The following is a 27,785-nucleotide window of genomic DNA, read 5'->3' as shown; positions in this document are numbered from 1 at the left end:
TCTCTTTAGAGTCCTTGGCGATTTTTCTCTCAAAATTTGCCTTGGATGATTTTATGAGAGCTCTTAGTTTTTTACTTATAATGATCAAAGGTGTCTTACCTTCATTAGTTTGGAACCTCTGACCAGGAAGAAGTTGTTCGTGTTTGTAGTCAGCAATCTAAAGGAAAAAATGACTAAGTTAAGAAACAAAAGCTGTAAAGTACATCTAATATTACATACAGGAAGCACAAATGAATCAACGTGACACTGTGTCATCGTTATAGATATGTACTGTACTAACCATGAAGGGGAACTACTAAGGTGGCTGAATTAGCCATTATGTTGGTATTGTGCTCAAAATGCCTTCAGTTATATAATGTGAAGCATCTTAACTAAGCTGTACTACTACTTCTGAAAACCTTACTTTAGAGCAGTAATCGGGTGAAAAATACAGATTCATCTTCAGATGCAAATGTTAAGAACTCTGCCTCTGAATTTAAATTCAAAATATATTTAGAATCATTATTTCTGTTATATTCTACCAGTTCCACAGAGCACAATTTCCCTAGATATAAGGAATGATGTGCAACACAGAAAGTGAGATTTCACCTAAGTTTGTTTATCCTGAATGAAAAAAAAACTAAATTTTGGACAATACATTAAAACAAACATATAAAATCATACATCGACTTTGAGCCATAAGCACTGGAAATTCTTTCTTTTACAGTCTGTAATCCAGTTGAATACTTCTGCAAGAATAATTTTTTAAACCAAAACTACTTGAAAAACATGGGATTGGCTGTTCTTGTCTAACTGTAGTCAATGGCCAGTATTAAACTGAGAAAAGTCGAAGAAAGTACAGCAGTGAGCATCCTGAGATTTGAGAGTAACTGGCACTTTCGCAGCAACAGAACAATCCAATCTACTGCCTAACTTCTACTTTTGATAATTACAATAAAACCTTAAAAGGATCCATGAAAGGTCACTCCACTGGAGCAGCTGCTAATTTCACTGCCTTCTCCAAAAAAAGTTGTCATTGTACATGGATGCAGACCTAGACTTGTACTATTTCTGCAACTTCATAAAAGCAAAAGAGACTAGGTGACCATTCTGTAAGTAGGACTGAACAGCAATTCCATAAGGTATTCTGTCTCTACTATTTATTCATCACCCTAATTCCCTGTCAGAGATTGGTGTCATCTGCTTGATTTATCACTGTATGATCCTTAGCCCTACTCTGAGAATGCCAGTACACTTGTGTGAGGTACTTCTCAACACACTACATCAAAACACAGAGATACAAAGAAATAGTGAAAGATGCTTTGCAGCAGTAGACATACCTTCCCGCTTTCCCTAGCAATGTTTTTTTTTACAAGCTTAGTTAAAATTATACTTATGGTTGTGTTGCAAAATTTACATCTGACAGTATGATTACTACATTGTTATGAAATACTCAGTCATTAAACCCACCAAAAGTTTTAGTTTATATAGCAGCTTGAGTGCCTGCATGAACTGATGGGGATGATGGGAGTGGACATTGCTGACTTGCTCAGTCTGGGTGGGGTAGGGAGGCAGCTCTAGTTTGCCATATGGATGACCCTTAGTGGTAGCACTAAGTATTGCATCCCATGCAGCATGAGTCTAATGAGTCCATGCTGCCATGTGCAAACTGCACAGCAAGCTACAGGGAATTCAGCATGTAGACGCATGTTTCCTCTCCAAAGGCAGAGCATAGCTGAGCTGAAAAGAATTACAACAGCGTAAGGGGCTGTTCTTCCAGGGGAAAGAGTAGGCTGCCCCATAGGGCCAGTAAACTGGCCTACTCTCTACCACCAAACTCCTTCCAAGAAGCAGATGAGCTGATCAGGATTCCTAGGCAGGAACAAATAAGCTGTAGGACTCTTGCCTACCCCAGAATGAAAAGGACAATAGAAGGAGACAGATGAGCAATTGGTCTTGGCTCTATGGAGGATAAAAAAACTGAACTGAGAAGGGACCAAAGGAAAGATGTGCCCATCAGAACCAAACCACTGCACCCCCACATATGACCATGTCTATAGCTGTTAAAAGTAGCATTATTTCAAAAGGTACATTGTAACTTTCTAAAATAATATTACTATATAATATAAATTAAAGCACCATTCTGTCTTTCTGCACTGATGAAAATCAACACATAAAGCTTTACGATACACTCATTATGCACATGCACATGGTGATACATCCACACTACATTGAGCTACTGGAGTTACACATGCTCATGCACATGGTGATACATCCATGGTACAGTGAGCTACTGGAGTTACACATGCTCATGAACATGGTGATATATCCACGGTAAGTTGAGCTACTTGAGTTACTCATGCTCATGCACATGGTGATACATACATGGTACATTGAGCTACTGGAGTTACTCATGCTCATGCACATGGTGATACATACATGGTACATTGAGCTACTGGAGTTACACATGCTCATGCACATGGTGATACATCCACACTACATTGAGCTACTGGAGTTACACATGCTCGTGCACATGGTGATACAGACACGGTACATTGAGCTACTGGAGTTACACATGCTCATGAACATGGTGATATATCCATGGTACATTGAGCTACTTGAGTTACACATGCTCATGAACATGGTGATACATCCACGGTACAGTGAGCTACTGGAGCTATGTTTGTGTGAGTGGCTGCAGATGTTAAAAAAGTAGTTTTTAAAGGCAGAGGTCAGTCATGATTCTTTGTTTAAACAAGATGGAGGTTCATAGGCATACCATCTTGAAGGTCATTGGCAGCCTAGCTCAATTTCCCAATTGAGTCCAGAGCACCATCTGGTTAACTGACTTGCACAATGGAAGCTTAGGGATTACAGTTCTGGACCACGAGTTAGTTCATTACCATATCACAGCCTTAGTTCTCTTCACTAACTTTCTGACTGCTCTGTGGTTATCCTTTAATACTGGAGCAGTCTTTGGTTCATACTTTGCCATGTGGGTTTTGATCCATTACCTTAGCTCACAGGAATCAAGTTGAACATTTAGAATATTCTTTGTATTTTCCTTCTCATTATTTCAGAGCAGCATGTTTTGAAATTAACAACAAATCTTTGTAATAGGTTTTGTCAAACGCTGTCAAGAGAAAATGGCAGTCAGTAACTGAGGAGTTTTGTTTGACCTCACTGATCTATGTTTTAATGTGGCTACTAAATTCACTGGTGAAAAATGACAGAGCTTCCTACCAAATGACATGCAGTACATTTCATAGGTTCATAGATTCATAGGTGTGTACTAGGCTAACAGGCCTGGAGCCTTTACAAGCCTAGCCCATAGGATTACCTTGGCATCATGCCACCCAACCTTAGTTCCTAGTGCTTCTGTCGAGTAGAGCCAATGGAGTGATCCCCAGGGTGAATTTTCTACTTCCCATCCACTCATCAAGATTTTTCTTGAAGAGGGCCAGTGAGGTGCTCTGCTTGATATGTATGGGAAGTCTGTTCCATAGCATGGGCAGTCTCTGGGTTAGGAACCTGTCCTTCCAGCATGTTCTGTTGATAGTGGTAATGAGGTTGAGGTCTCTGGAACGTGGGATGTGGAGGGACTGGGATTTCTTTAGATGTAGCATTTCTAACAGAGCTAGGTCAGACATGGCTTTGTAAGTCAAGCAGAGATCACCTCTAAGTAGGCAATATGAGACAGAGAATAGTTGGAGTTTTTTGAGTCTGTCTATATAGGACAAGTGTTTAAGGCCTGTGATCCTCTTTGTGAGGTACTTCTGCAGCCTCTCCATTTGTTGCAGGTGTCTAGTGAGGTACATGCCAAATGGGGCATTGTACTCGATGACTGGCCTAATGAGGGAAGAGTAGAGGGAGACAATGACCTCTTTCTTCCTGGATGCAAAACCCTTAGTAATGAGATGTGCAACACAGAAGGACGTTCTGACCATAGTGGCAATGTGGTGGTCAAAAGAGTGGTTGCTGTCAACATGTGTTTCTAGATCTCTTATAATGCCTTCTGTGTTCAGTGGACTACCATCAATGCGGTAATTCAAGGGAACTGGGTTTTTCCCAAGGGAAGTGACGACACATTTTTTGGCCTTGAGCTTAAGGCCATGGTTCTGACACCAGTCGTTGGTCTCATTGAGGCCTTTCTGTAGGATGTCAACATCACTTGAGGAGTTAATAATAGTTCCCAACTTGCAATAGTCCCTTCATGTTGTCCTGGACTTCAGAGAAGTAGATACCAAGCAGGAGAGGACCCAACTGAACCCTGTGGGACTCCACTCATGACTGGTCAGCAGTCTGACTTGGAGTCAGCTACTTTAACACTGTGGGTTCTATCTGTGAGCCAGTTTGAAACCCACCTAGTGATACATGGGTTGATGCCTTGCTTAGTGAGTTTTTCTATGATTCTTGAGTGAGGAATGGTATCAAAGGCCTTGGCTAGATCTAGGTAGGCTGTATGAACCACCTTGTCTTCATCCACAGCTCTGGTGACTGACTCAAGGAAGTCGACCAAGTTGGGCAGGCATGATCTACCCTTCACAAAATCAAACTGTGTAGGATCCAGAGTTTGGAGATTTCCTATATCATTGTTTATTAGGTCCATGATAATGCATTCCATAGCTTTGCATATCAGACTCATCAGGCTAATGGGGAGATAGTTCCCAGGGTCTGTAGTTGCTCCTCCCTTGTGAAGAGGGATGACTGTAGCAGTGCACAATTCGGTAGGGACAAAGCCTGAGGTGAGGCTGTGATTGAACAGGGCACACAGGTGAGGTGCCAGTTCACTCTGTAGTTCATGTAGAACACAGCTTAGGATACTGTCAGGTCCCAATGAAGCTGTATTCTTGGCCCTGGACAGTGCTGTTTTAACCTGTGCAGCAGTAATACTGGGTGTCTGGCAATCTACTGGTATTGTGATTGGTCCTTTGGGGGTGTGTGTGGTAAAGTTGGCACTGAATCTGTCAGCCAGTATATTGGCAATATCTGTTGGCTCAGTATAGGAGGTACCATTATGCAGTACCTCAGATCAAATCAGGGTATTGCCGTGGAGATTCTTTACATAACTATAGAAGGCCTTGTGGTTGTTTTTAATATTTGCTACAATTCTGTTTTCATAGCTAGCTTTAGAGGATTTGATGAGGGATCTCAACTTTTTGTTGAGGCTGATAAGGGACTTTTTCAAGTCTTGGGACTTCACCTTATTCCGCGTCAGTTTCCTCCTTCAGTTGTAGTGTTTGTTTATGGCATGGGACCACCAGATTGGCTTCCTTTTTTTGAGGAGAGTGTCTTGGTTCTACTGGGTATGGTGAGATCCATGCATTTGTGTATGTGTTTGTACAGTGCATTGGTGCATGATTCGGCAGTCATGCAACTATTTTCCATTTGCATGGGTGCCGTAAAGTTAGTCAACTCTGGTTTTAGGAGCCCAAAGTAAGCTTTGGAGAAGTTTTTCATGGTGGTTACCTTTGTGGGGGTGGGGGGTGAGGGTTGGAGGGATGTGGATTTCCAAGGTGATTAGTTTGTGGTCGGATCTAACCAGGGAGGAGTTGACTATTGGTGCAGAGCAACGGTCGTCCATGTTAGTAATGACCAGGTCAAGGATGTTGCTACCTCTAGTGGGGGTAAGAATGAGCTAGTCCAGGGCAATGGAATTAATGAATTCCAGAAAGCGTTGGGCAAGTGTATTGGTACATGAGTAGTTTTCCCAGTTAATGGAGGGGTAGTTGAAGTCCCCCAGTATTTGAGTGTTAGGGTGGACCCTAATATTTTCCAGGGTGCTTAGCAACATGGAGTATGAGTCTTGGGACATGGTTGGGGACCTATAGCAGGCTATGATCTGAATCGCTGTCTTACCTAATGTTAGCTGCACCTGAAGTATCTCAGATGCATTATGTTGGGCTATCAGTCTGGAGGTGTGCTCATCCTTTATGAATATGAAAACACTATCGCCTTTGGAGATTCGGTCCAAGTTCTGGGGCCGAAATGTGCAGAATGAGTTATAGCCTAGTAGTGCAGGGGTGCTTTCTGCTGCCTTGAACCAGTTCTGTGTTACAGCATAAATGTCGATGTTCTCCATTTTAAGGAGTGCTTCGAGTGAGTGCATTTTGAGATTTAGACTTGTAGCATTGAGCAGCATGACCCAAAGATTGCATTTGTTTGTAGCTTTAATAGTGGTAATTTGGTTTTTGGAACACTGCCTAAAAAAGGCACTATAGGGGTGACAAGAGCCTTAGCCAGTATCCCGAAGCCCAGGGGTGACAGATGCAGGCCATCTCTGGCAAGGCATCGAGGTCTGTCAGTCATGTCATCCCAGGCAGATAGATACTGGATCCCCTTAGAATGACACCAGAAACTTAGCCAATTGTTGAAATCAATAATTTTCTGTTTGTACTGTGGTATCATTCTGGGTGATGGTAGGATGCTGCTCAGGGCTAGGGTCATACCCGCCTGGCCTACATAATCCGAGTACTCCTCCATGTCTCTTTTCATGTAGTCCAGGGAGGTATGTCTTAGGTCATTCACACCTACATGTACAATGACAGAGTCATATTTGTATCTGTTGTTGAGGGACTTGAGTGCGTGTGTTATGTGGTGGATCCTGGCGCCTGACAGGTAGCTGATTGTTACTTTTTCCTTATTCAACCTAGTGAGTGGGACATCAGTGTGCCTCACTATCACGTCACCTATGACTAGGGTGTTGGGCATGCTGTTTTGCCTTAGGGGCTTTGGTTGAGTGGCACACTGTTTAGGAGAGTTATGTGTCTCATGATTAGTGTTGTGTTGTGGTGGTCGAGTGCATCTCTGCCTTGGAGGTCTCTGCTGTTTGGGTAGATTTTTATTGAGAGCCTCCCCGAAGGTTGGTGTGCAGTTTGTATTTTTATGTAAAGGCAGTGCTGGTACATGTTCTGGAGGGCTATGTGTTCCATGTGGTGTGGTACAAGTATTGACCTTCTCCTCTTGACCAGCTTTTCCGGTCTTGGCTGGAGAGTGCGTGACTTCCAATTTGGATATATAAGTGCACCTCTTGTAAATCTGAGTGTTGGGAGGCAAGAGGAGAGGGTTGTCAGTGTACATGAGGCAGTTGCTACATTGCCTCAGGATGCCCAAGTTCACCAGGTTAATAGGAGAAAGCACAGGGAACTGACCTTTAGACATGCCTGGAGGGGTGGGCATTAATAATAAGTACTGGGGCTGTTTCCTTGTAGAACGTTTAGTGCTGGTAGCACTTTTGTGTGCTACAATAACTGCTACAAGTTCTGGTAGAGTGCTAAACTAATATGCTAGTAAAAGTGCAGGCGAGGAGAGAACTGGCAGATCTAAGGCAAAAATTGAAGAGCAGACTTTGGCACCGCTCAGAAGCTTACAAACAGTCCTGGATACAGCAAATCTGTATCTGGGCTAGTCTAGTTTCAAGAAAGGTGGGAAAAGTGCAAACACGGGCTTTTAAACCAGGAATTTCAATGTTAGGTATAAGCTGTCCATTGTATCATTAAGTGAGCACACCACATTTTGCTCTGTTCTACTCTACCCAGTTAACAAATTCATAAATAAATAAATAAGGAGTTTTATTATACTGCAGTGTGTTGATATTATATTTATTATATTAAATTATGATGAAATAATATAATATAATTGTACTTCCACATAGCTCACAAATATTTGGTGACCTCAGTTCTGTTTCCAGAGAATTTGGCTTGAATACAGAGGAATCCAAACACAACTTAAGTACTTCTGGTCATTTTTGCATTTGTATAACTTATTATGACTGTATTGTTGCTATGTTTTCATATTATTTGATACGTTTTGTTGCACTTTATCATTGTAAAGTGCCCTGAGATTTTGCTGACCTCATTACTGGCTCCAGCACTGTTAAGTAATTTTTATTAGAGTGCTTTCTGATTTAGTCTGTTGTTTGTAGCATAGTTCCACACATTTTGGCTTTGTTTCCATGCTTTTACATTAAAGGGACTCAAGACTGTTTTCTCGTGGTGGTGGTGGGGGAGGGCCTGGTTTATCCTGAGCTGGGAAACAGAGAAAAAAACTGAGTGTAACCCTCGGGTCACAAGGCTATTTTGTATGTTTCTTCGATTTATTGTGCCTGTTTAAAGTTGGCCTGTTCAAAGTTGGCCTGTTCATGCTGCTCTTGGCTCATTTCTACAGAGCTAACAAACACTTGGTGACCTCACTGCTGTCTCCAGAGAGTTTGGCTTGAAAACAGTACAACCCAAAAACAAGATATGCACTTCTGGTCATGTTTGTACTTGTATGAATTATTTTGAATGTGCTGCTTCTTTGTTTTCATATTATTTGAAACATTTGGTTGCAATTTAGCATTGCTGGCTCTTGCATTGTTGAGTAAATTTTATTAGAGTGTTTCCTAGTTTAATCAGTTGTTTATCACTTACTTCCTCACTTTTTGGTTTTGTCTCTGGTTTTACATTAATGAGACTCAGGAACATGCTCTAGCGGCAGTGAAGGTAGCCTGATTTGTTCTGAACTGGGAATCAGAGAAAAATATTATAACATGACCCTTTGACTGGCCACAGGGCTGTGAGTTAAATCAGTTTCCTGTGCCTATATGAAGTCAGTCTGTTTGCAGGACACTGATCATCATGCAACATGTTTTAGCAGTGCCCTTTATAGATGGAGACACCTAAAATTGACATTTTCTCTATAAAACTACCCATGAAACTTTCTCAGTCCCCAGTTGCACAAAGCTTGCACAGTGACAAAAATTGCCTCTTCGAGTTTTGCATTAGATTCTGTTGTTTTACTGTATACCCCTTCAGCAACCCTTTGATCAAGTTAAAAATGGTCTTTAACCATGGATATAAACTCTACTGCCATCCCCACAGCCAGCTTGGTGGACATAGGAGTCTTAAGGCAATATAACAATTGATTCATGTTTACTGACAACCCACACATTCTTAAACTAATCAGGTATGTGAGAGATATAATTACACAAATCACATACAAGCACTAATAATGCCAATCAAGGTGTCAGTTATGCACACAATACATCCATCACATGGAGTAAGGATCAGACACATTAGCCCACATATGCTGATGCTCTTAAATGTAATCTTACTAAACCACAAATACCTCCCTGAAATAGCATCTACAATATCCTCAGCAGCCTCAAAAGTACTCTACCATAACAAAACTCACTACCACAATACATACAGCCATATCTCATGGAGCCTCAAAATATAAGCCTATACAACAATTCACCACACAACCCATAATTCTGGTCATAAGAGACTCCACTGTGTGAAATACAGATGTCCCGCTCACCAAAATGAATAAGGAGAAAGTCATGGTCAGTTGCCTATCAGGGGCAGGGATCTGCCAGATCACACATGGATTCAGGCCATTGGCTCGCAAGTTCCAGTATGACTCAATCACAGTAGATGTGGGTGGAAATTGATGTGAGATGTGCTTTCCTGTACTATATTAAGACAGACATGATGGAACTCTCAGACTATGCGTCTCAGGCAGGAATGTTCCTAACACTGAACAGTATTCTACCTACTCTAAAGATGATGCCACAATACAAACAGATGGTGACTGACTTTAATAATTGGCTTAGTTTTTGATGTCATTCCAAGGGGGGTACAATATTTGTCAGAATGGGAACCTGAACCCTCTAAGCATTTGGATAGTTGTACCTTTTTTTAGGTAATACCGAACTGACAATGCTTTTAAAGTAGCAAAACCAACCCTAGGAAATCTAAAAGTGTTACTGCTCAATGCCAGTAGTGTAAACAAGAAATTCTACTCCTTCCAAGTTCTCTTTGAGCTGGAAAATGCTGACATTTGTGCCATGGACAGCACCCTGGCAGCATAAGGCTACAATGCATCCCATGTATTTAGACCACCTACTGCATAGGTAAGGACTAAATGAGGAAATGTCTCAATTTACATGAAAAACAAGCATGCCACAAGACTGGTCAAACAGGTTGATGTGCTTGAGGCTCTCCATGTACAAATTACCATACGCAAAGTCTCATACTATATGCTTGCAAGTAACAGGTTCCCCTCGATGACACAGAAAACCCATAGCACATACTTAAACTTACCAGAAACACTCACCATTCCACCCAATACCATATTCATGGCTGACTTTAATGACCTCATGTTAAACTGTGAATCATGTACAACCCCAAACTTGTAGGCAAAGAGCTTCCTGGACTTTGTCAACACAAACATCCTAGACCACACAGTCCAAATGCCCACTAGGGGTGTGAACATACTGGACCTGGTCCTCATTAACATGGGAGAATGGTACACCCACAATGTAAAATGTAGAATCAAGAAACACTGCTGCCATTTCTTTTGTTGGTAGTGATGGGATGGTCACAAATCATTGTATGCTGTGATCCTGCTATTATATACATATATATATATATATATATATATATATATATATATATATATATATATATGGGATCCGGACACATGCTCGACTAGCATATGTCCGAATCACAAAACATCGAACACACATACACGAAAGCGCTTATCATCGACAAGCGCTTTTGTGTATGTGTGCCTGTTTCGTAGATCGGACTATAGTGCAGGTAAGGGAATATTCCCTTTTCCCCACTGTAGTGCGATCTCAGAGTGAGAATTATAAAGTGGGGGGGGGTGCAGGGGGGTGACACCCCTCCCTGCAGAAACGTAGATTTATTTTTTTAATTACACATACATGGAAGCACTTTTTGATGTTAAGCACTTTCGTGTATGTGTGTTCACTGTTTTGTGATTCGGACATATGCTAGTCAAGCATGTGTCACAGACCCATATATATATATATATATATATATATATATATATATATATATATATATATATATTCCAATAGTAAACACTTCCACTTTTAAAAAAGTGCGTTGTATTCTTAGCACTGAGAGCAGGCCTGTGGCTATAGTAGACATTTCTACCTGTTATTGCACAGTATCACTTGACAGTTCTAAGACAGTTAGAGACAGCTGTTATGGGCACAGTTGAAGTGTATCACTCTATTATGTCCAGTATTCCAAAGTCATGATGACGATTGATCCATAAAGGTTTCAGCCTTTGCTCCCATAACTATTGAGATGGTTAAACAAACATATATCAACATTGCTGTAGCCCCCCTAGGCTGGAACTCCTAGACAAAAGCTACAGTTTATAGCTGCCTGTATGGAGTGCTTCAGTGCTCATGTTTTAGTTAAAAAAATCTTTTTAAACTGAAACAAACTGCTTGCTACAAATATAGCAAACAATTGTTACAGTTTATACCCTACCTGCACAGAGCACTACAGAGCTCATGTTTTAGTTAAAAAAAAGACTTTCTTTTTTACTTTCAAACTGTAGCAAACTGTTTGCTACAATGTAGCAAGCAGTTGCTACAGTTTAGACCACACACAGATCACTACAGCTCTCAGGTTTGACTGTACTTACAATGCCAGCTTTTAAAAGGGCAATCAGGATCAACTCACTGTACCTCCCCAAACACTTTGTGCCTGGGGCTGTTGCCCCTTTCTCCTTGCCCTACCTGTGCTTCTGCTCCTTGAGATCGCTTTCTGCAGACCACAATACAATGTGATTGCCACACTCCATTGCTTTGTTCCAGACACCTAACTATGGAATATACCATGTTGCTATATACTTCTCTACATGATTAAGCACTCTTTGTTATTTTTGCACTGCAATGGTGTGGTGACCCACGGTATTAATGTAAGGAGGATATTGGGTAGATTAGATTGCTGAAGCTATGGTTAGTTTACATTTGCTGTGCCCTTAATTTACAGCTACACTCTCGTGTTGTACTTCAAGGTTCACATTGTGAATTACTGAAAATAACATGAAGTACCATTTGTTTACCTATTCCATACCTGCACACTTCCAGGCACACAGTAATGTATGCAAATATTCCATGTAGTAATGGGATATTTGTGAACTGCATGGAGTTCTGCTATGTACTTTCACCATGTACCTTCACTTACTCAATTATGAATACTGTTCATATAGACAGAAAATGTAGATTAAAAAAAAAGTGAAATTCAAGGTTCAGGAATGAGGCCTTGACCATGAAGCTGTGCATTTGAAAATTAGTCAAAGACCAAATTACCATCATAACAACTACAAACAAATGCAATCTGAGGGTCATGCTGCTCAGTGCTAGAAGTGTAAATCTCAAAATGCACTCGCTCGAAGCACTCCTTAAAATGAAGAACATAGACATTTGTGCTGTAACAGAAACTGGGTTCAAGGCAGCAGAAAGCACCCCTGCACTACCAGGCTATAACTCATTCCATACCTTTCGGGCCCAGAACTTGGACTGAAGCTCCAAAAGTGGTGGTGTTTCCGTATTCATAAAGGATGCACACACCTCCAGACTGGTAGCCCAACATAATGCATCAGAGATACTTCAGGTGCAGCTAACACTGGGTAAGGCAGAGATTCAGTTCATAGTCTGATATACATCCCCAACCATGTCCCAAGACTCACACTCTACATTCCTAAGCACCCTGGAGAATATTAGGGTCCAACCTAACACACTCATAATGGATGGCTTCAACTACCCCTCCATTAACTGGAAAACTACTCATGTACCAATACACTTGCCCAATGTTTCCTGGAATTTATTAATTCCAGTGCTCTGGACCAGTTCGTTTTTACCACCCCCAAGAGGGAGCAACATTCTTCACCTGGTCATTACTAACATGGGTGACCATCGCTCTACACCAATAGTCAACTCCTCAGTGGCTAGATCTGACCACAAACTAATCACCTTGGAAATCCATGTCCCTCCTACTCACCCCGCAAAGGTAACCACCATGAAAAACTTCTCCAATACTAACTTTGGGCTCCTAAAAACATAGATGGCTAACTTCACAGCACCCATGCAAATGGAAAATAGTTGTATGACCACCGAATCATATACCAATGCACTGTACGAACACGTACACAAATGCATGGATCTTGCCATACCCAATAGAACCAAGACGCTCTCCTCCAAAAAAAGGAAGCCAATCTGGTGGTCCCCTGCCATAAACCAACTCTACAACAGAGGGAGGAAACTGATACAGAATAAGGTGAAGTCCCAAGACTGGAAAAACTCCCTTATCAGCCTCAACAAAAAGTTGAGATCCATCATCAAATCCTCTAAAGCTAGCTATGAAAACAGAATTGCAGCACAGGTTCATAGGTTCATAGCTAAGTACTAGGCTATCGGCCCTAGGACCTATACAAGCCTAGACAAAAAGGTACCCTGGCTTTCGCCACCCAAGAAAATTATTTTCCTGTGCCCCTGTCGAGCAGAGCCACAGAGGTGATCCCCGGGGTGAATTTCCTATTTCCCATCCAATCATCAAGATTTTTCTTGAAGAGTGCTAATGAGGAGCTTTGTTTGATATAGATAAGCAGTTTGTTCCAGAGTATGGGAAGTCTCTAGGACAGGAATCTATCCCTCCAACATGTTCTGTTTATTGTGGTGACAAGGTTTAGGTCCTAGAGCATGTAGCTTGGAGGGATTGGGATTTCTTTAAGTGGAGCATGTCCAACAGCTCTGGGATTGACATAACTTTGTATGTTAGGCAGAGATCACCTCTGAGTAGGGGATATGCGATGGAGTAAAGCTGGGTTTTTTTTTAGATGGTCTGTTTAGGTAATCTGTTTGACGACAGTAATCCTCTTTGTGAGGTATTTTTGTGGCCTTTCCAGTTGTTGTAGATGTCTTGTGAGGTACATACCAAAAGGGGTGTTGTACTCTATAATGGGTCTAATGAGTGATGGGTAGAGGGGAACAATGACCTCTTTTTTCCTGGATGAGAAACCTTTTGTGATGAGGTGTGCCACGTAGAAGGATTTCCTGACTACTGTGGCGATGTGATTATCAAAGGAGAGACTACTGTCCACCTGTGTTCCAAGGTCTTTTATCACACTTTTGGTGTTAAGTAGACTACCACCTATGTGGTACCTCATGGGTACAGAGTTTTTACCAAAGGGGATGACAATGCACTTTTTTGCATTGAGCTTGAGGCCATGGCTTTGACACCAGGCATCTGTCTCAGTGAGACCCTTTTGCAGGATGTCCACATCATTAGGAGTTTCAATTATGGCTCCTAGTTTGCAGCCATCTGTGAACTTTGTTAGCTAAAGACCTTCTGTGTTAGCCTGTACGTCAGAAAAGTAGATACCAAACAGGAGAGGACCCAGGACTGAACCCTGTGGTACTCCACTTTTCACTGGTCTGAAGTCAGATTTGGAGTCTGCTACTTTCACAGTGTGGGTTTTGTCAGTGAGCCAGTTGGCAACTCATCTTGTGACATAGGGATTTATACCTAGTTTAGTGAGTTTATGTATAATTCCAGAGAGTTGGATGGTGTCAAAAGCCTTGGCGAGATCTAGATAGGCTGTGTGAACCACCTTACCCTCATCTACAGCTTTGGTGACTGCTTCAAAGAAGTCATTCAGGTTTAGGAGACATGATCTGGCTTTTACAAACCCGAACTGGGTGGGGTCCAGAGTTTGGAGATTACCAATGTCTTTGTTTATAAGTTCCATGATGATACATTCCATGGCCTTGCAGACCAGGCTCTTTAGGCCAATGGGCCAGTAGTTCCCGGGGTCCATGGTGGCTCCCCCTTTGTGGAGTAGGATAACCGTTGCTGTGCGCCATTCAGTGGGCGCAAAGCCTGAGGTGAGGCTATGATTGAACATGGTGCTTAGGTGGGGTGCCAGTTCATTCAGTAGTTCATATAGAACGCAGCCTGGGATGTTGTCAAATCCTATGGATGCTGTGTTCTTGGCTTTGGAGAGTGTGGTTTTTACCTGTGCAGCCGTGACTACAGGAACTTTGCATTCTTCTGATATAGAGATGGGCCCTTTAGGGGGTGAGGGGGGTTAAGTTAAAGTAAATCTGCCAGGATGTTGGCAATATCAGTTAGTTCTGTATGTTTAGTGCCATTGTGCTGTAACCCAGAGCAGATCTGAGTGTTGCCATTGAGATTCTTAACATAGCTATAGAATGCTTTGTGGTTGTCTTTAGAATCAGTGGCAAGTTTGTTTTCATAACTAGCTTTGGAGTATTTTATGAAGGATCTCAGCTTCTTACTGAGGCTGACCAGGGAGTTCTTCCAGTCATGGGATTTTACTCTTTTTTGCAACAGTTTCTTTCTTCTGTTGTAGAGTTTGTTTATGGCAGGGGACCACCAGATCGACTTCTTTTTTTTGGAGGATAGCATCTTGGTACTGTTAGGGATAGCTCAATCTATGCACTTGTGTAAGTGCTTATAAAGTGCATTTGTGTAGGATTCAGCAGTCGTACCTTTATTGTCTGTCTGCATGGGTGTTGTGAAGTTTGCCACTTCTGTCTTAAGAAGCGTGAGTTTGGCTTTGGAGAAATTTTTTATGGTGGTTTCCCTAATGGGGGTGGGGTGGGGGGGTGGGATGTGGATGTCTAGTTTGATTAGCTTGTGGTTGGATCTGACCAAGAAGGAATTGACCTCTGGTGTGGAACACGAGTCGCCCATGTTGGCAATGACTAGGTCTAGGATATTGCTGCCCTTGGTGGGGGTGTGGATAGGTTGATCCAAGGCGTTGGAATTTATGAATTTCAGAAAATGTTGAGCAAAAAGTTGGCACATGAGTAGTTTTCCCAGTTAATGGTGGGGTAGGTGAAATTGCCCATTATTAGGGTGTTGGGTTGTACCCTAATATTTTTCAGTGTATCAAGAAATGAGGAGTGGGGATCCTGGGGCATGGTGGGAGATCTGTAGCAAGTTACAATTTGGATTTTGGTCTTGCCCAGAGTTAGTTGCACTTGGATAATCTCGGATGCATTATGCTGAGCCACTAGCCTGGAGGTGTGGATATCCTTAATGAATATGGACACTCCTCCACCTTTAGTGTTTCCATCCAGGTTAGCTGGCCGAAAGGTGTGGTATGAATTATAGCCTGGTAATGCAGGGGTGCTCTCTGGAGCCTTGATCCAGATCTCTGTCACTGCACAGATGTCGATGTTCTCCATTTTAATGAGTGCCTCGAGTGAATGCATTTTCAGGTTTAGACTTCTAGCACTGAGTAGCATTACCCTCAGATGTTGATTGCTTGTACCTGTTATGGTGGTGAATTTGTCATTTGAACCTTGCCTAAAAAAGGCACTATAGGGGTGGCAAGAGCCTTAACCTGTATCCGGAATCCCAAGGGCGACAGGTGCAGGCCATCTCTGGCAAAGCATCATGGTCTGTCGATTATGTCATCCCAGGCAGACAGATACTGGATCCCTTTAGTATGACACCAGAAGCTTAGCCAATTGTTGAAGTCAATAAAGCAGACAGTAAAGACAACCACAAGGCCTTCTATAGTTATGTAAAGCATCTCCACGGCAATACCCAGATTTGCTCTGAGCTACTGCATAATGGTACCTCCTATACTGAACCAACAGATATTGCCAATATACTGGCCGACAGATTCAGTGCCAGCTTTACCACTCTCTCCCCCACCAAAGGACCAATCACAATACCAGTAGATTGCCAGGCACTCAGTATTACTGCTGCACAGGTTAAAACAGCACTGTCCAAGGCCAATAATCCAGCTTCTATGGGACCTGACAGTATCCCTGGCTGTGTTATTCATGAACTACAGAGTGAACTGGCACCTCACTTGTGTGCCCTGTTCAATCATGGCCCGACCTCAGGCTTTGTCCCTACCAAATGGTGCACTGCTACAGTCATCCCTCTCCACAAAGGAGGAGCGACTACAGACCCTGGGAACTATGCCCTATTAGCCTGATGAGTCTGATATGCAAAGGTGTGGAATGCATCATCATGGACCTAATAAATAAGAAGCTGTGGATCCCATACAGTTTGGTTTTGTGAACCGCAGATCATGTCTGCTCAACCTGGTTGACTTCTTTGAGTCAGTCACCAGAACTGCGAATGAAGGCAAGGTGGTTCATTACAGCCTACCTTGATCTGGCCAAAGCCTTTGATATCATTCCCCACTCAGAAATCACAGACAAACTCACTAAGCTAGGCATCAACCACTATATCACTAGGTGGGTTGGAAAATGGCTCAAAGACAGGACCCACAGTGTGGAAGTAGCTGACTCCAAGTCAGACTGTCACGAATAGAGTCCCACAGGGCTCGTTCCTGGGTCCTTTCCTGTTTGCTATCTACTTCTCTGAAGTCCAGGCCAACACGAAGGGACTCTGGCTGACAAAGTTCACAGACGATTGCAAGTTGGGAGCTATTATTAACTTCCCAAGTGATGTTGATATCCTACAGAAAGGCCTCACTGAGACCAACAACTGGTGTCAGAACCATGGCCTTAAGCTCAGTGCCAAAAAATGTGTCATCATCCCCTTTGGGAAAAACCTGGTTCCCATAAATTACCACATCAATGGTAGTCCACTGAACACAGAAAGCATTATAAGAGATCTGGGAACACAGGTTGACAGCAACCTATCTTTTGACCACCACATTGCCACTGTGGTCAGAAAGTCCTTCTATGTGGCACATCTCATTACTAAGGGTTTTGCATCCAGGAAGAAAGAGGTCATTGTCTCTCTCTACTCTTCCCTCATTAGGGCAGTCATTGAGTAAAATGCCCCATTTGGCATGTACCTCACTAGACACCTGCAACAACTGGAGAGGCCACAAAAGTACCTCACAAAGAGGATCCTAGGCCTTAAACACTTGTCCTATATGGACAGACTCAAAAAACTCCAACTATTCTCTGTCTCATATTGCCTACTTAGAGGCGATCTCTGCTTGACTTACAAAGCCATGTTTGACCCAGCTCTGTTAGAAATGATACATCTAAAGAAATACCAATCCCTTCACACCACACACTCCAGAGACCTGTATAGCAAATCTTATAAACAATAAAATCAATGCTTCAGTAACTTTGCCTTGAGAAAGGATTTAAGTGAAACCATGCTGTTCAAGCCCGGAGGCTTGTCAGCATGGAATCGCAAAATCCATTCTTGTTCAACTAGTTCAGTAATATTTTTAAAATCTCCTCCTCTCTTCTTGGCAGCTACAATCTGAAGTATTAAAAACTTAAAAGTGTGGACCATGCCTTCCTTCATGTTATGCATAGCTAGTGCACTGTTTTCTTTCATATTCCTGATGTCCATCAAATGTTCTAGTATCCTGTCCTTAAGACGATTCGTTTTACCTACATAGAAAGAAAAACATTTAACACAATAGCTAAAATAAATAACATTACAGGTCCTACAGTCAGCATAGATATTTGGGTCAATCTTAAAACCTAAACTGGGATGTGTGAAAGGACCTCTTATGTGTATATGTCTGAACGCCATACAATTTCTGCATGCGTAAGTACCTATTCTCTCTGACCTAGGAAACTTAGTAAAATCAGCAGTTCTATAACACAAATGGCTTTTCAAGGACCTATTGTTGTGAAAGGTAAAATTTGGTTTTTCAACTATCACCCCTTTAAACCCTTCAACTGTAGACAAAATATCCCAGTTCTTATTAATAACCTCACATACCACATTAATGTCATTGGCAATTAAAGGCATCCGTAGCACATTGTTAGTGCTAGGTCCAACATTATTCCTACTAACTTCCATCTATAAGGGAAAAATATTCTCATTATAATAAGTTTTACATCTATCATGCCTGGTTCTCCAGGCCTCAAGTATACATTTATCAATGTCATACCCTTTATACCCTCTCTCAATTAATTCTAATTTAAGTTGATCCAAAGCAAATTGCAACTGATTGTCATCATTATGTAGACGCATCATTCTAAAAACTTGTCTTTGTATAATATTCTGTTTAGTATGTTTCAGATTCATACTATTGTTGTGCAACAGGTTGTTCTTCCTCACTGGCCTCCTATACAGACTAGTCCTAATGGAGTCTAACCGATGCTTGCTAACTTTAATATCAAGAAAATCTATTTCATTAAGAGAATACGTATGTGTAACCTCAGAAAACTCATAGTCCCATTCAGATATACGATGAAATTAGTAAGAGCTTGTTCAGAACCCTGCCACAACAAAAAAATATGTTTTGTGTTTAGTTGGTGCTGTGACAATATGCCTAAGTTGTTATGTTGTCATAGAGCTAAAGAGGAAGCTCCTGCTAGGATCACTTTTGCTTGTTTCCACCTGGATAATGTAAGTGTCCGCTAATCAGTAAGTCATGAAAACTAATGTCTAAAGGATATTCTTTGAGAGAGCTAGCAAATTCTGTGCTGATACCCTGCAGTGCTCAATAAATACTCAGAATAAACAAATTCCTGGGTTTAACCTTAACTTCACTAGTATGAACTGTGTGATCTTATGATTGAACTGCTGTAGAATTGATATACGTAGAAGGATTGTTTAATATAAATTGCAAATCCTGCACCTCTGTGTAAATCATTCCTTTTTCTCTCAAGGCCATATTCAGTATTTGAGTTATGAGCCCAGGTTTCGGTAATTATTTTCAGCTACCCCATCCTTCTAATTTAACAGTTGCACTTCATATATTATAAGTGAAAGTGGAGAAAATTATATGATCTGCCAGTTACTGTAGTTGCCACTATGTCATTGAAAAGTATTGGTAGACTCGGAGCTAAACATATCCAGGTGATTTTCCATATTTATTGAGCTATGAGTTGTGTTGCAGAATTTGATGCGTTATATCCAATCAAAACATTTCTACTTCTCATGAAAAGTTGTTCAGACATCTAATAAAATCAATCCACACTTTGTACTATCTTTGGAGCAACTTGCTGAGTTGGAAAAAGATCTGATAAAACATTCAAATGCATCTTGTATACTTTAAATCTACCCTGCAGCTTCTTCAAACTTCGCAAGTCTATATATAACTAAGTTTTTTTGGGATTGTAAAGGCATATTGTTCCTCCCTGCATAATAAAAATATCCTCATATTTTCCATGGGATGTTTAAGTTCTTGAAAACTGATGCTGTCACGCAGCTACCGATGGAAAGTGTACATCACACCCTTCAACCCAAGCCAGATTAGAACTCCCAAGTCACAATCAGGAGTAATTAGATCTCTCTTTTAAGCCGAAAAATAAAAATAAATCTTAATAGTATAATATATTGAAAACCAGCACTGCCTCAGATTTTTGTGGGGGGAGGGGTTACATTTTTTTAACCCAGTGAATAGAAAAGCTTTTTGGCCCCTTACTTCTAAGCTTGCAGCCAAGCCATCTAAGACCACCCTCTTAAACTGCACATCAATGCATCTTCTTATCCAACAGACCAAAGAAGACTGACTCAACAGATCAAGCTGTTCTGTTTCAGAAGAATCAAAGATTATAACCCAGATGACCAAACAGCATGGCCTGAGGTTCCTGACAACAGTTACTGTAAGTGAAGATCCATTGTAAGTTCGTCTGAGTCAGAACAATACAAATATACAGCTTCTGCCACACAAAAATAGTGTAAATTTGACTTATGTGACCCACTACAGATTTTATGTTATGCCTCATTCTGCATTTGAAGTAACTGTGTCCTTGAATTAGTCAAATGAAGCACTGCCAAATAAACAGTATTATACCATGACCCCACATTAATATTCCAAAACGTGCACTCTGATTGGCCAGCATGCACGTTGTAAATCGACTTATACTAATGGAAAAAGGTCCGGTCACCAGGACTATTTCCATTAGTATAAGTCTTTTTTAAAACACTGTCTCGCTATGTTAAACTCCTTTAACATAGCGACACAATGTGTAAAAAGCAATGGAGATCTTGCTTTCTCCGTTGCTTATTTTAAAGCTGTCTTGCTATGTTAAACCCATTTAACATAGCGAGACAGGTTTAAAAAAAAAGCAACGGAGATCTCCGTTGCTTATTTTAAAGCTGTCTCACTATGTTAAACCCATTTAACATAGCAAAACAGTTTGTAAAAAGCAACAGAGATCTTGCTTTCTCCGTTGCTTTTTTCAAAACTGTCTCGCTATGTTAAATGGGTTTAACATAGCGAGACAGCTTTAAAAAAAGCAACGGAGAATCTCCGTTGCTTATTTTAAAGCTGTCTCGCTATGTTAAACCCATTTAACATAGTGAAACAGTAAAAAGCAATGGAGATCTTGCTTTCTCCATTGCTTTTTCCCACAGCTCTGATGTACTGCGTAGGCATACGCATGCGTAGTACATCAGAACTGCTGCGGAATACCAGACAGCTGTGGAAGGGCAGCAAGGAGGCATTATACAATGCCATTATTTAAGAAAAGTAATTATTTTTTTCTTAAATAATGTCATTGTATAATAGCAATAACCCACTTCTGGGTGTGGGTAATGCTGGATTTACCCACGGTTGGCTTTGTTTGGTCCCTCAGGCTTCGCCCTCGGGACCAAACCACGCCAACCGTGGGTAAATCCAGCATTACCAACACCCAGGCGTGGGTTATTGCTATATTACTCACTCTCTCCTTTATTTAGACCATCAAAAGTAAACTACATTCCACATATCAGGCTTTTAATTCTGTAGTTTATTCACTGTAGTGTTTCAAAGCACTGTTGTATTATAGATTAATGTGAATATATTCTTTCCTGAATTACCTATAGTTGGAGGTAGTGGTGTTGTGTAGTAAACAAAGTAAAAAGCACCTACACTAATGTAACTATGTACTGCCATTAGCTGGTATATGTGACTAAGCGCTGCCATTATGTACTGCCACTAGCTGGTATATGTAACTATGTACTGCCATTATGTACGGCCATTAGCTGGTATATGTAACTATGTACTGCCATTAGCTGGTATATGTAACTATGTACTGCCATTAGCTGGTATATGTAACTAAGTGCTGCCATTATGTACTGCCATTAATTGGTACATGTAACTATGCACTGCCATTATGTAATTCCATTAGCTGGTATATGTAATTATGTACTGCCATTATGTACTGCCATTAGCTGGTATATGTAACTATGTACTGCCATTAGATGGTATATGTAACTAAGTGCTGCCATTATGCACTGCTAATAGTTGGTACATTCAACTATGCACTGCCGTTAGCTGGTATATGTAACTATGTACTGCCATTAGCTGGTATATGTAACCAAGTACTGCCATTACCTGGTATATGTAACAAGGTACTCCCATTAGCTGGTATATGTAATTAAGTGCTGCCATTATGCACTGCCATTAGTTGGTACATGTACCTTTGCACTGCCATCAGCTGCTATATGTAACAAGGTACTCCCATTAGCTGGTATATGTAACTAAGTGCTACCATTAGCTGGTATACAGTATGTAATGAAGTACAGCCATTGGTTGGTATATGTAAGTAAGTGCTACCATTAGCTAGTATATGTAACTAAGTGCTGCCATTAGCTCGTATATGTAACGAGTTACTGCCATTAGCTAGTATACGTAACTATTGCCATTAGTAGGTATATGTAACTACGTATTGCCATTAGCTGGTATATGTAACTATGTGCTGCCATTAGCTGGTATATGTATCGATGTACTGCCATTAGCTGGTATATGTAACTAAGTGCTACCATTAGCTGGTATATGTAATGAAGTACAGCCATTGGCTGGTATATGTAACTAAGTGCTGCCATTAGCTCATATATGTAACTATTGCCATTAGCTGGTATATGTAATTATGTACTGCCATTAGCTGGTATATGTAACTATTGCCATTAGCTGGTATATGTAACTATGTACTGCCATTAGCTGGCATATGTAACTAAGTGCTGCCATTAGCTGGGATATGTAACTAAGTACTGCCATTTGCAACCCACCAAGTGATATAGGGGTTGATGCCTGCATGTCTTTGTAACATGGGAGGAAACCAGACTACCCAGAGAAAGCCCACATGAATGCAGGAAGGACATGCAGACTCCACACAGAAGGCACTCCAGTTGAGAATCAAACTGGAGAACCTCTTGCTGAGAGGCAATAATGCTACCACTGCACCACTGTGTCATTTTAGACTCGTGAGTAGTAAAAGTGGTTCAGGAGGGTTACACTTGGCACTGGTTATACTTTCCTGCTTTCACAGGAATTCCTCTCCACGCTCTTATCCAGAGTTTTTGTGATCTTCTCTAAAGGCAGTGCAAAGGTGCCAGACTAGTTAATAAAATGTTCAGTTCTTATGTATTTGCCTTTCTGTTGCCTGTTTGTTGTTGTAGATCATAAGGTTTGACTTTTTTAGTAGTAGTAGTAAATTATTTCCTCAGGTTCTTCAGCACATGCTGACCCCAACAGTCATAGAACCAGTGCCTTTGGATCAAAGGGAGGCAGGGAGTCTCCTACTCCAGAACATTTGTGATACCAAAGAAGAGCTTTCCTGGTGACCAGTACTAGATGTTTTCTTTCTCAACCGGTTTGCAAAGTACCAACATTTACAATGTTGACTTTATAGAGTCTGGTAATGCTCATTCCTCTTCTGAGTGTTATGGTAACACTAGCTCTAGAAGATGCTTATCAGCCCATGTCCACAGCAAAAGGCTTCAGAAAATGTGTCAGATTCTCTGTGTCAGTCAGTTTTCCAGTGGTGGCCCATTATGGACTACCAGGCATTCTTGCACTTTCTTATTTGAGTGACTTTCTTATCTTTGCAGAGCTTCTTTCTAGAGATCAGGAGACCTTAACATGGGTTTCTTCACTCCTTACTAATCTGGCATTGAGATAAATGTTCAACAGTCTTCCTTGACTCTGTCACACAGGATTGTATTTTTCAGCTACCTTAATAGACCTTCTCTACAAAAGGCTTTCCTAACCCAAGAAAAGGTAGATTTTTGTATGGAAACTTTCCTGAGCATCTCCAGTCAGTCTCATACCTCAGTCAGGAAGTATCTCAGGATTGTAGAGCTCATGTCTTCCATGATTCTTATGACTGCTCTTGCCAGGTTACAAATAAATTCAGTGGTTTACGAAAAAAAAAAGTGGATGTATTCTAATCACTGGAGATGTCAGATTCCAATTTTGGACTTTATGAAGAAGGAACTTCATTGGTATAGAGTAGAAATTACATGGAATCTAGATCTCTTATTTTTCTCCTGCTATCCCAAATTAGTATGTAACTACAGATGACTCCAGTTTTGCTGGGGGGTAAAGGTGCAAGGCCTGTGTGACTCGTCGGACTAAAACACATAAATGTCAGAGGTGTTAGCTGTGATCCATACTATAAAATCTCTTCATCAGTGGTCCCCTGGACTTTTACAGGTGATTACAGACATCATCACAGTGATGATGTAGATAAACAGGGGGCATTAGTTCTTACCCCCCTGGCAGGCTGACTTTGATGGCTTGGGAGGTAGCTCTTCAGCATTGTTTAACCCTCCCAGCAACTTGCATTCTGTCAGAGGAAAATGTAGTGACACCCAGGCTGGGCAGGACCAGGGTAGACCCTCATACATGAAAATTGAATGAAGGGGTCTACAGCTATTGATCCAGTTGTGGAAATGGCCTCAGACAGAGCTATATGTCTCCTTTCAAATCAGGCAATGAAACAAGTTCTGCACCAGGACTCCTTGCAGGCAGGCCTGGGAGACAGATACATTTTCATTCTTGTGGTTAGAGATGTTCATTTAGGCATTTCCACCCTTTCCACTGATATCCATGATAATTCTGAAGTTTCAGAAAGATTTTACAAAAATCATTGTAGTAACTCCCTTCTGGGCCAGGCAGCATCAGGTCTCCCTTCTTATGGAGTTGGCCAGGTGAAACTACAACAATCATCCTCACATCCTCACAGATTGTATGTACTTACACAAGACAAGGGAATGTGATCCATCCCAGTCTCAAACAATGTCAACTGACTGCCTGGATGATTCAATTTTGATACTTTAGGTTTCTTTTTCATGAAGACATGTAGCAGGTACTAATGGCTGCAAGAAATCCTGCTGTTAGGAAATCTTATATTAACCTCAGGGAGATATTTTCTAGTTGGTACTTCACTTATTAGGGCCCTATTTGGGGTTATTACCTCTGGTTCTCAGTTATCTGTGTGAGTTACTGTTTTATGGTCTTGTTTACTTCTTTAGCAAAGTCCATTTAGTAGCTGTTTCAGCACTTCTGTTCATGGATCCTCCTCTTTCTTTCAGACTTTGCTCTAGCTATTATGTAAAGAAAATTGTTCTGTTGAAAGGTAAGGTCCCTTCTTATGCAGGTGACACTTAATTGGGATTTTTACTTTTTGCTGGAAAAGTTTTTCTGTTTATGTTTGAACTGTTGTGTTTTACTTCATTTTTGGTAGACTAGCCTATTTTTGTCATTTGCAAGAGAGTATCTGTGTTGCAATGATTCGTGATGGATTAACTCTTGGCATTCCATGCGTATAAGGTTACATGTGTAACAAGTCCCCCATTCATGCCCTTACTACTTTGAGTGTACCTTGTATGTAGCTATCAACCACTCTAGGTTCTTTTAGAAACTGATCGACAGGGAGAATGGATACCAAATATTCTCTCTGCTAATGTTTTGGAAGTCTCATACTGCCTTGTAAATAGCGAGTCTTAGGAAAGCTGAACAGCAGTGGACTTTCTAGATGGGACTAGAAAAGGGCGACCTGTATCAATTCAATTGTTGTATTTTCCTTGCTTTAGCCTCACTTGCTCTACCATAGTAAAACAATTCCAGGCAGAATTAAGGCACATTCTAAGAGAGCCTTGTTTTCTGTGATAGGATGTTGGAAAAGGGTGGAATCTAGATGCATTCTAGTGGCAGCTACATGGTCCTCTGTACAAATTTTACAAAGCATTACAAACTAGACACTGTCTCCAGGTCCAGAAATAGCTTTACTAGGACCATTTTCCAGGAGTTTGTGGACCCTTATCCTTTCTCCTTCCTAGCTGGATAAGCCAACCCAAATAGCCAAAGGCTAGTGTAGCAGTGAGAATGATAAACATTGTACAGTTGTGAAAGCTGCACTTACTGTAACAGTAGATGTTTGAATTCCTCAAAGCCACACCCTCCCTTCACCCCCTTCTTCTGTATATAGTTAGTTGTTGCGGTAAAAAGTTATATGTTTATATATTTTTGGAGATTCAGGATAAGTGAGTGTTCTTTTTTCTTTAGGTTTAGATAATAAATTCTTGAAGTTGTCTGTACTGTCACTGCTGATTTAAGGGCTTATCCAATCAGCAGTCAGAAGTGTTGTTGGTGGAGGGAAACAGATCTTTTTGAAGACTGGGCAGTTGTTGAATCCTAGGCAGGATACAATTGAAATACCCCAAGGCTACCACAGCAGTCATAAATTTGAGCATCTCCTGTTATGGTAAGCGTAGTGTGCAAAACTGTACTTTTCTGCAAGTACCCTACATGTAGCCCTGGCAGATGGTCCTAATTCTCATCTTTGCACAGATACCTGGCATTAGAAAAATTTATCGTCAACTTGACTAATTTTTCCTTATGGGCCACTACTAGGAGTCTAGTTCCTTTTACAGCCCTTATGCCTAATGTTTTGGAGTATTTATCACAATCTTTTGACTCTGGGCTGTATTGTCCTTTGGTTATGGTCCGTCTGTTTCTCTCCAACCATTTTGTCTATTTTCTTGAACTGTATATTCAGGCTGATTTTTATGCTCTTATTCAATGGGTCGATGATAAACAGTTACTATTAAACTCCTCTGAAACAAAAACAGTGATTTTTTGCAGTAGGCAAAAGCTTACTTCTATCTCAAGGTCTCTAAAAATCCTCATGAAAATGTCACTTCATTCAAATAACAAGGGATTTATTTTGACCCCTTTCTAAATTTACAATTACACCTTGACTGTACACACACAGAAATCAACATCTTCCTGTTCCGGGTTAATAGGATCTCCCCTTTTTTATTCATAGCCTGTAAAAATGCCATAGGTAAAGGTATCTTGCTTCTAAAAGAAATGCTAGTTCATTTCAAATGCCATTTGCAAAGTCATCACTGTCTTCCCAAGAAATGCACGTCACTGCAAAACCACTGAAAAAAGCTAACTATCTACCTGTGAAACAGCGTGCTGACTTTTTACTTGCTTCTCAACTTTTAAACTTGTCAGGAGTGACACCTTCCCAGTACTAGCTTCCAGACTGTTCAGAAATGCACCAGCATACAAGCTTAGACATCCTAACCACTCATTCTGTCATCCAACCCTCCCAAACTAGGCTTCGCTGCACAGACCATGCTTTCTCAGTCCTTGGTCCTAAATTATGGAATGCTCTCCCTTCTTTTCTTAAAGATCATTTCACAAAAGCACATTCTAGGACTCTTGGAAAATACAACTGCTGTCTCTCTTTGGTCATATAAATTAACAACTTCATTCCCTTCTGTCTACATATCTTTCTCTGACTATTTATGATTGTGATTCTTTCAGCATGCCATCTCTGATTTCCACTCTCTATATAATGCATGCATACATTGTGTCTTTTCACTCACTCTGTATACATTATCATTTATTTATTGCCTTTATTCCCTCAAGCCAACTATGATTTTCATGAATTGCAATAATGCGTGTATATTGCATTTTGTCATTCACACTGTGTATAATATCATGCAACTGTTGTGATTCCTAGAGCTGAGATTGAAATAGGTACGGTAGGATCAATGCTGTACCTCGGTTAACAAATTCAAAATAAAATAAATTTTATTGGTGATGGAAAGTAAACACCCAACAACAGATATGGAAGTTATGCACTTTTCATAGTGGTAGATCTAAGTTGTCAGTTTTTCTGTCACCATTTTTCTGTCACCACCTCTACCTTCTTTCCCCTACTTTAGGCCTGAAGCCTTCATAGTGAGAAAATTAGAGTAGATGCCATGGAGAGAGTTGTCTTCAGTGTAGTTTACACAGGCTATCAGAGATCTGGGAAGGTATCCTTACATGCTCGTTCT

At 40.9% G+C, this 27,785-nt stretch overlaps 1 protein-coding gene and 1 long non-coding RNA gene across 3 annotated transcripts in view; one reads left to right on the top strand and one right to left on the bottom strand.

Annotated features, from left to right (window-relative positions):
- LYN (LYN proto-oncogene, Src family tyrosine kinase) overlaps positions 1 to 27,785 on the bottom strand; it is an 821,134-nt gene that overhangs the window by 355,747 nt on the left and 437,602 nt on the right. For both annotated transcript variants that reach the window (XM_044065544.1, XM_044065543.1), the window contains exon 4: positions 100 to 157. In XM_044065544.1, the coding sequence (XP_043921479.1) occupies positions 100 to 157 (58 nt within the window). The remainder of the gene's footprint in view (positions 1 to 99; positions 158 to 27,785) is intronic.
- The window catches only part of LOC122796808, a 60,875-nt gene that overhangs the window by 10,547 nt on the left and 22,543 nt on the right, over positions 1 to 27,785 (top strand). The window lies entirely within an intron of this gene.

The sequence above is a fragment of the Protopterus annectens genome, chromosome 3.part0 (assembly GCF_019279795.1).
Source record: "Protopterus annectens isolate FY-2018-M chromosome 3.part0, PAN1.0, whole genome shotgun sequence".
NCBI classification, from domain to species: Eukaryota; Metazoa; Chordata; order Ceratodontiformes; family Protopteridae; genus Protopterus; species Protopterus annectens.
The sequence above is the reverse complement of the archived record's forward strand: the minus strand, read 5'-3'. Positions and strand labels throughout refer to the sequence as shown.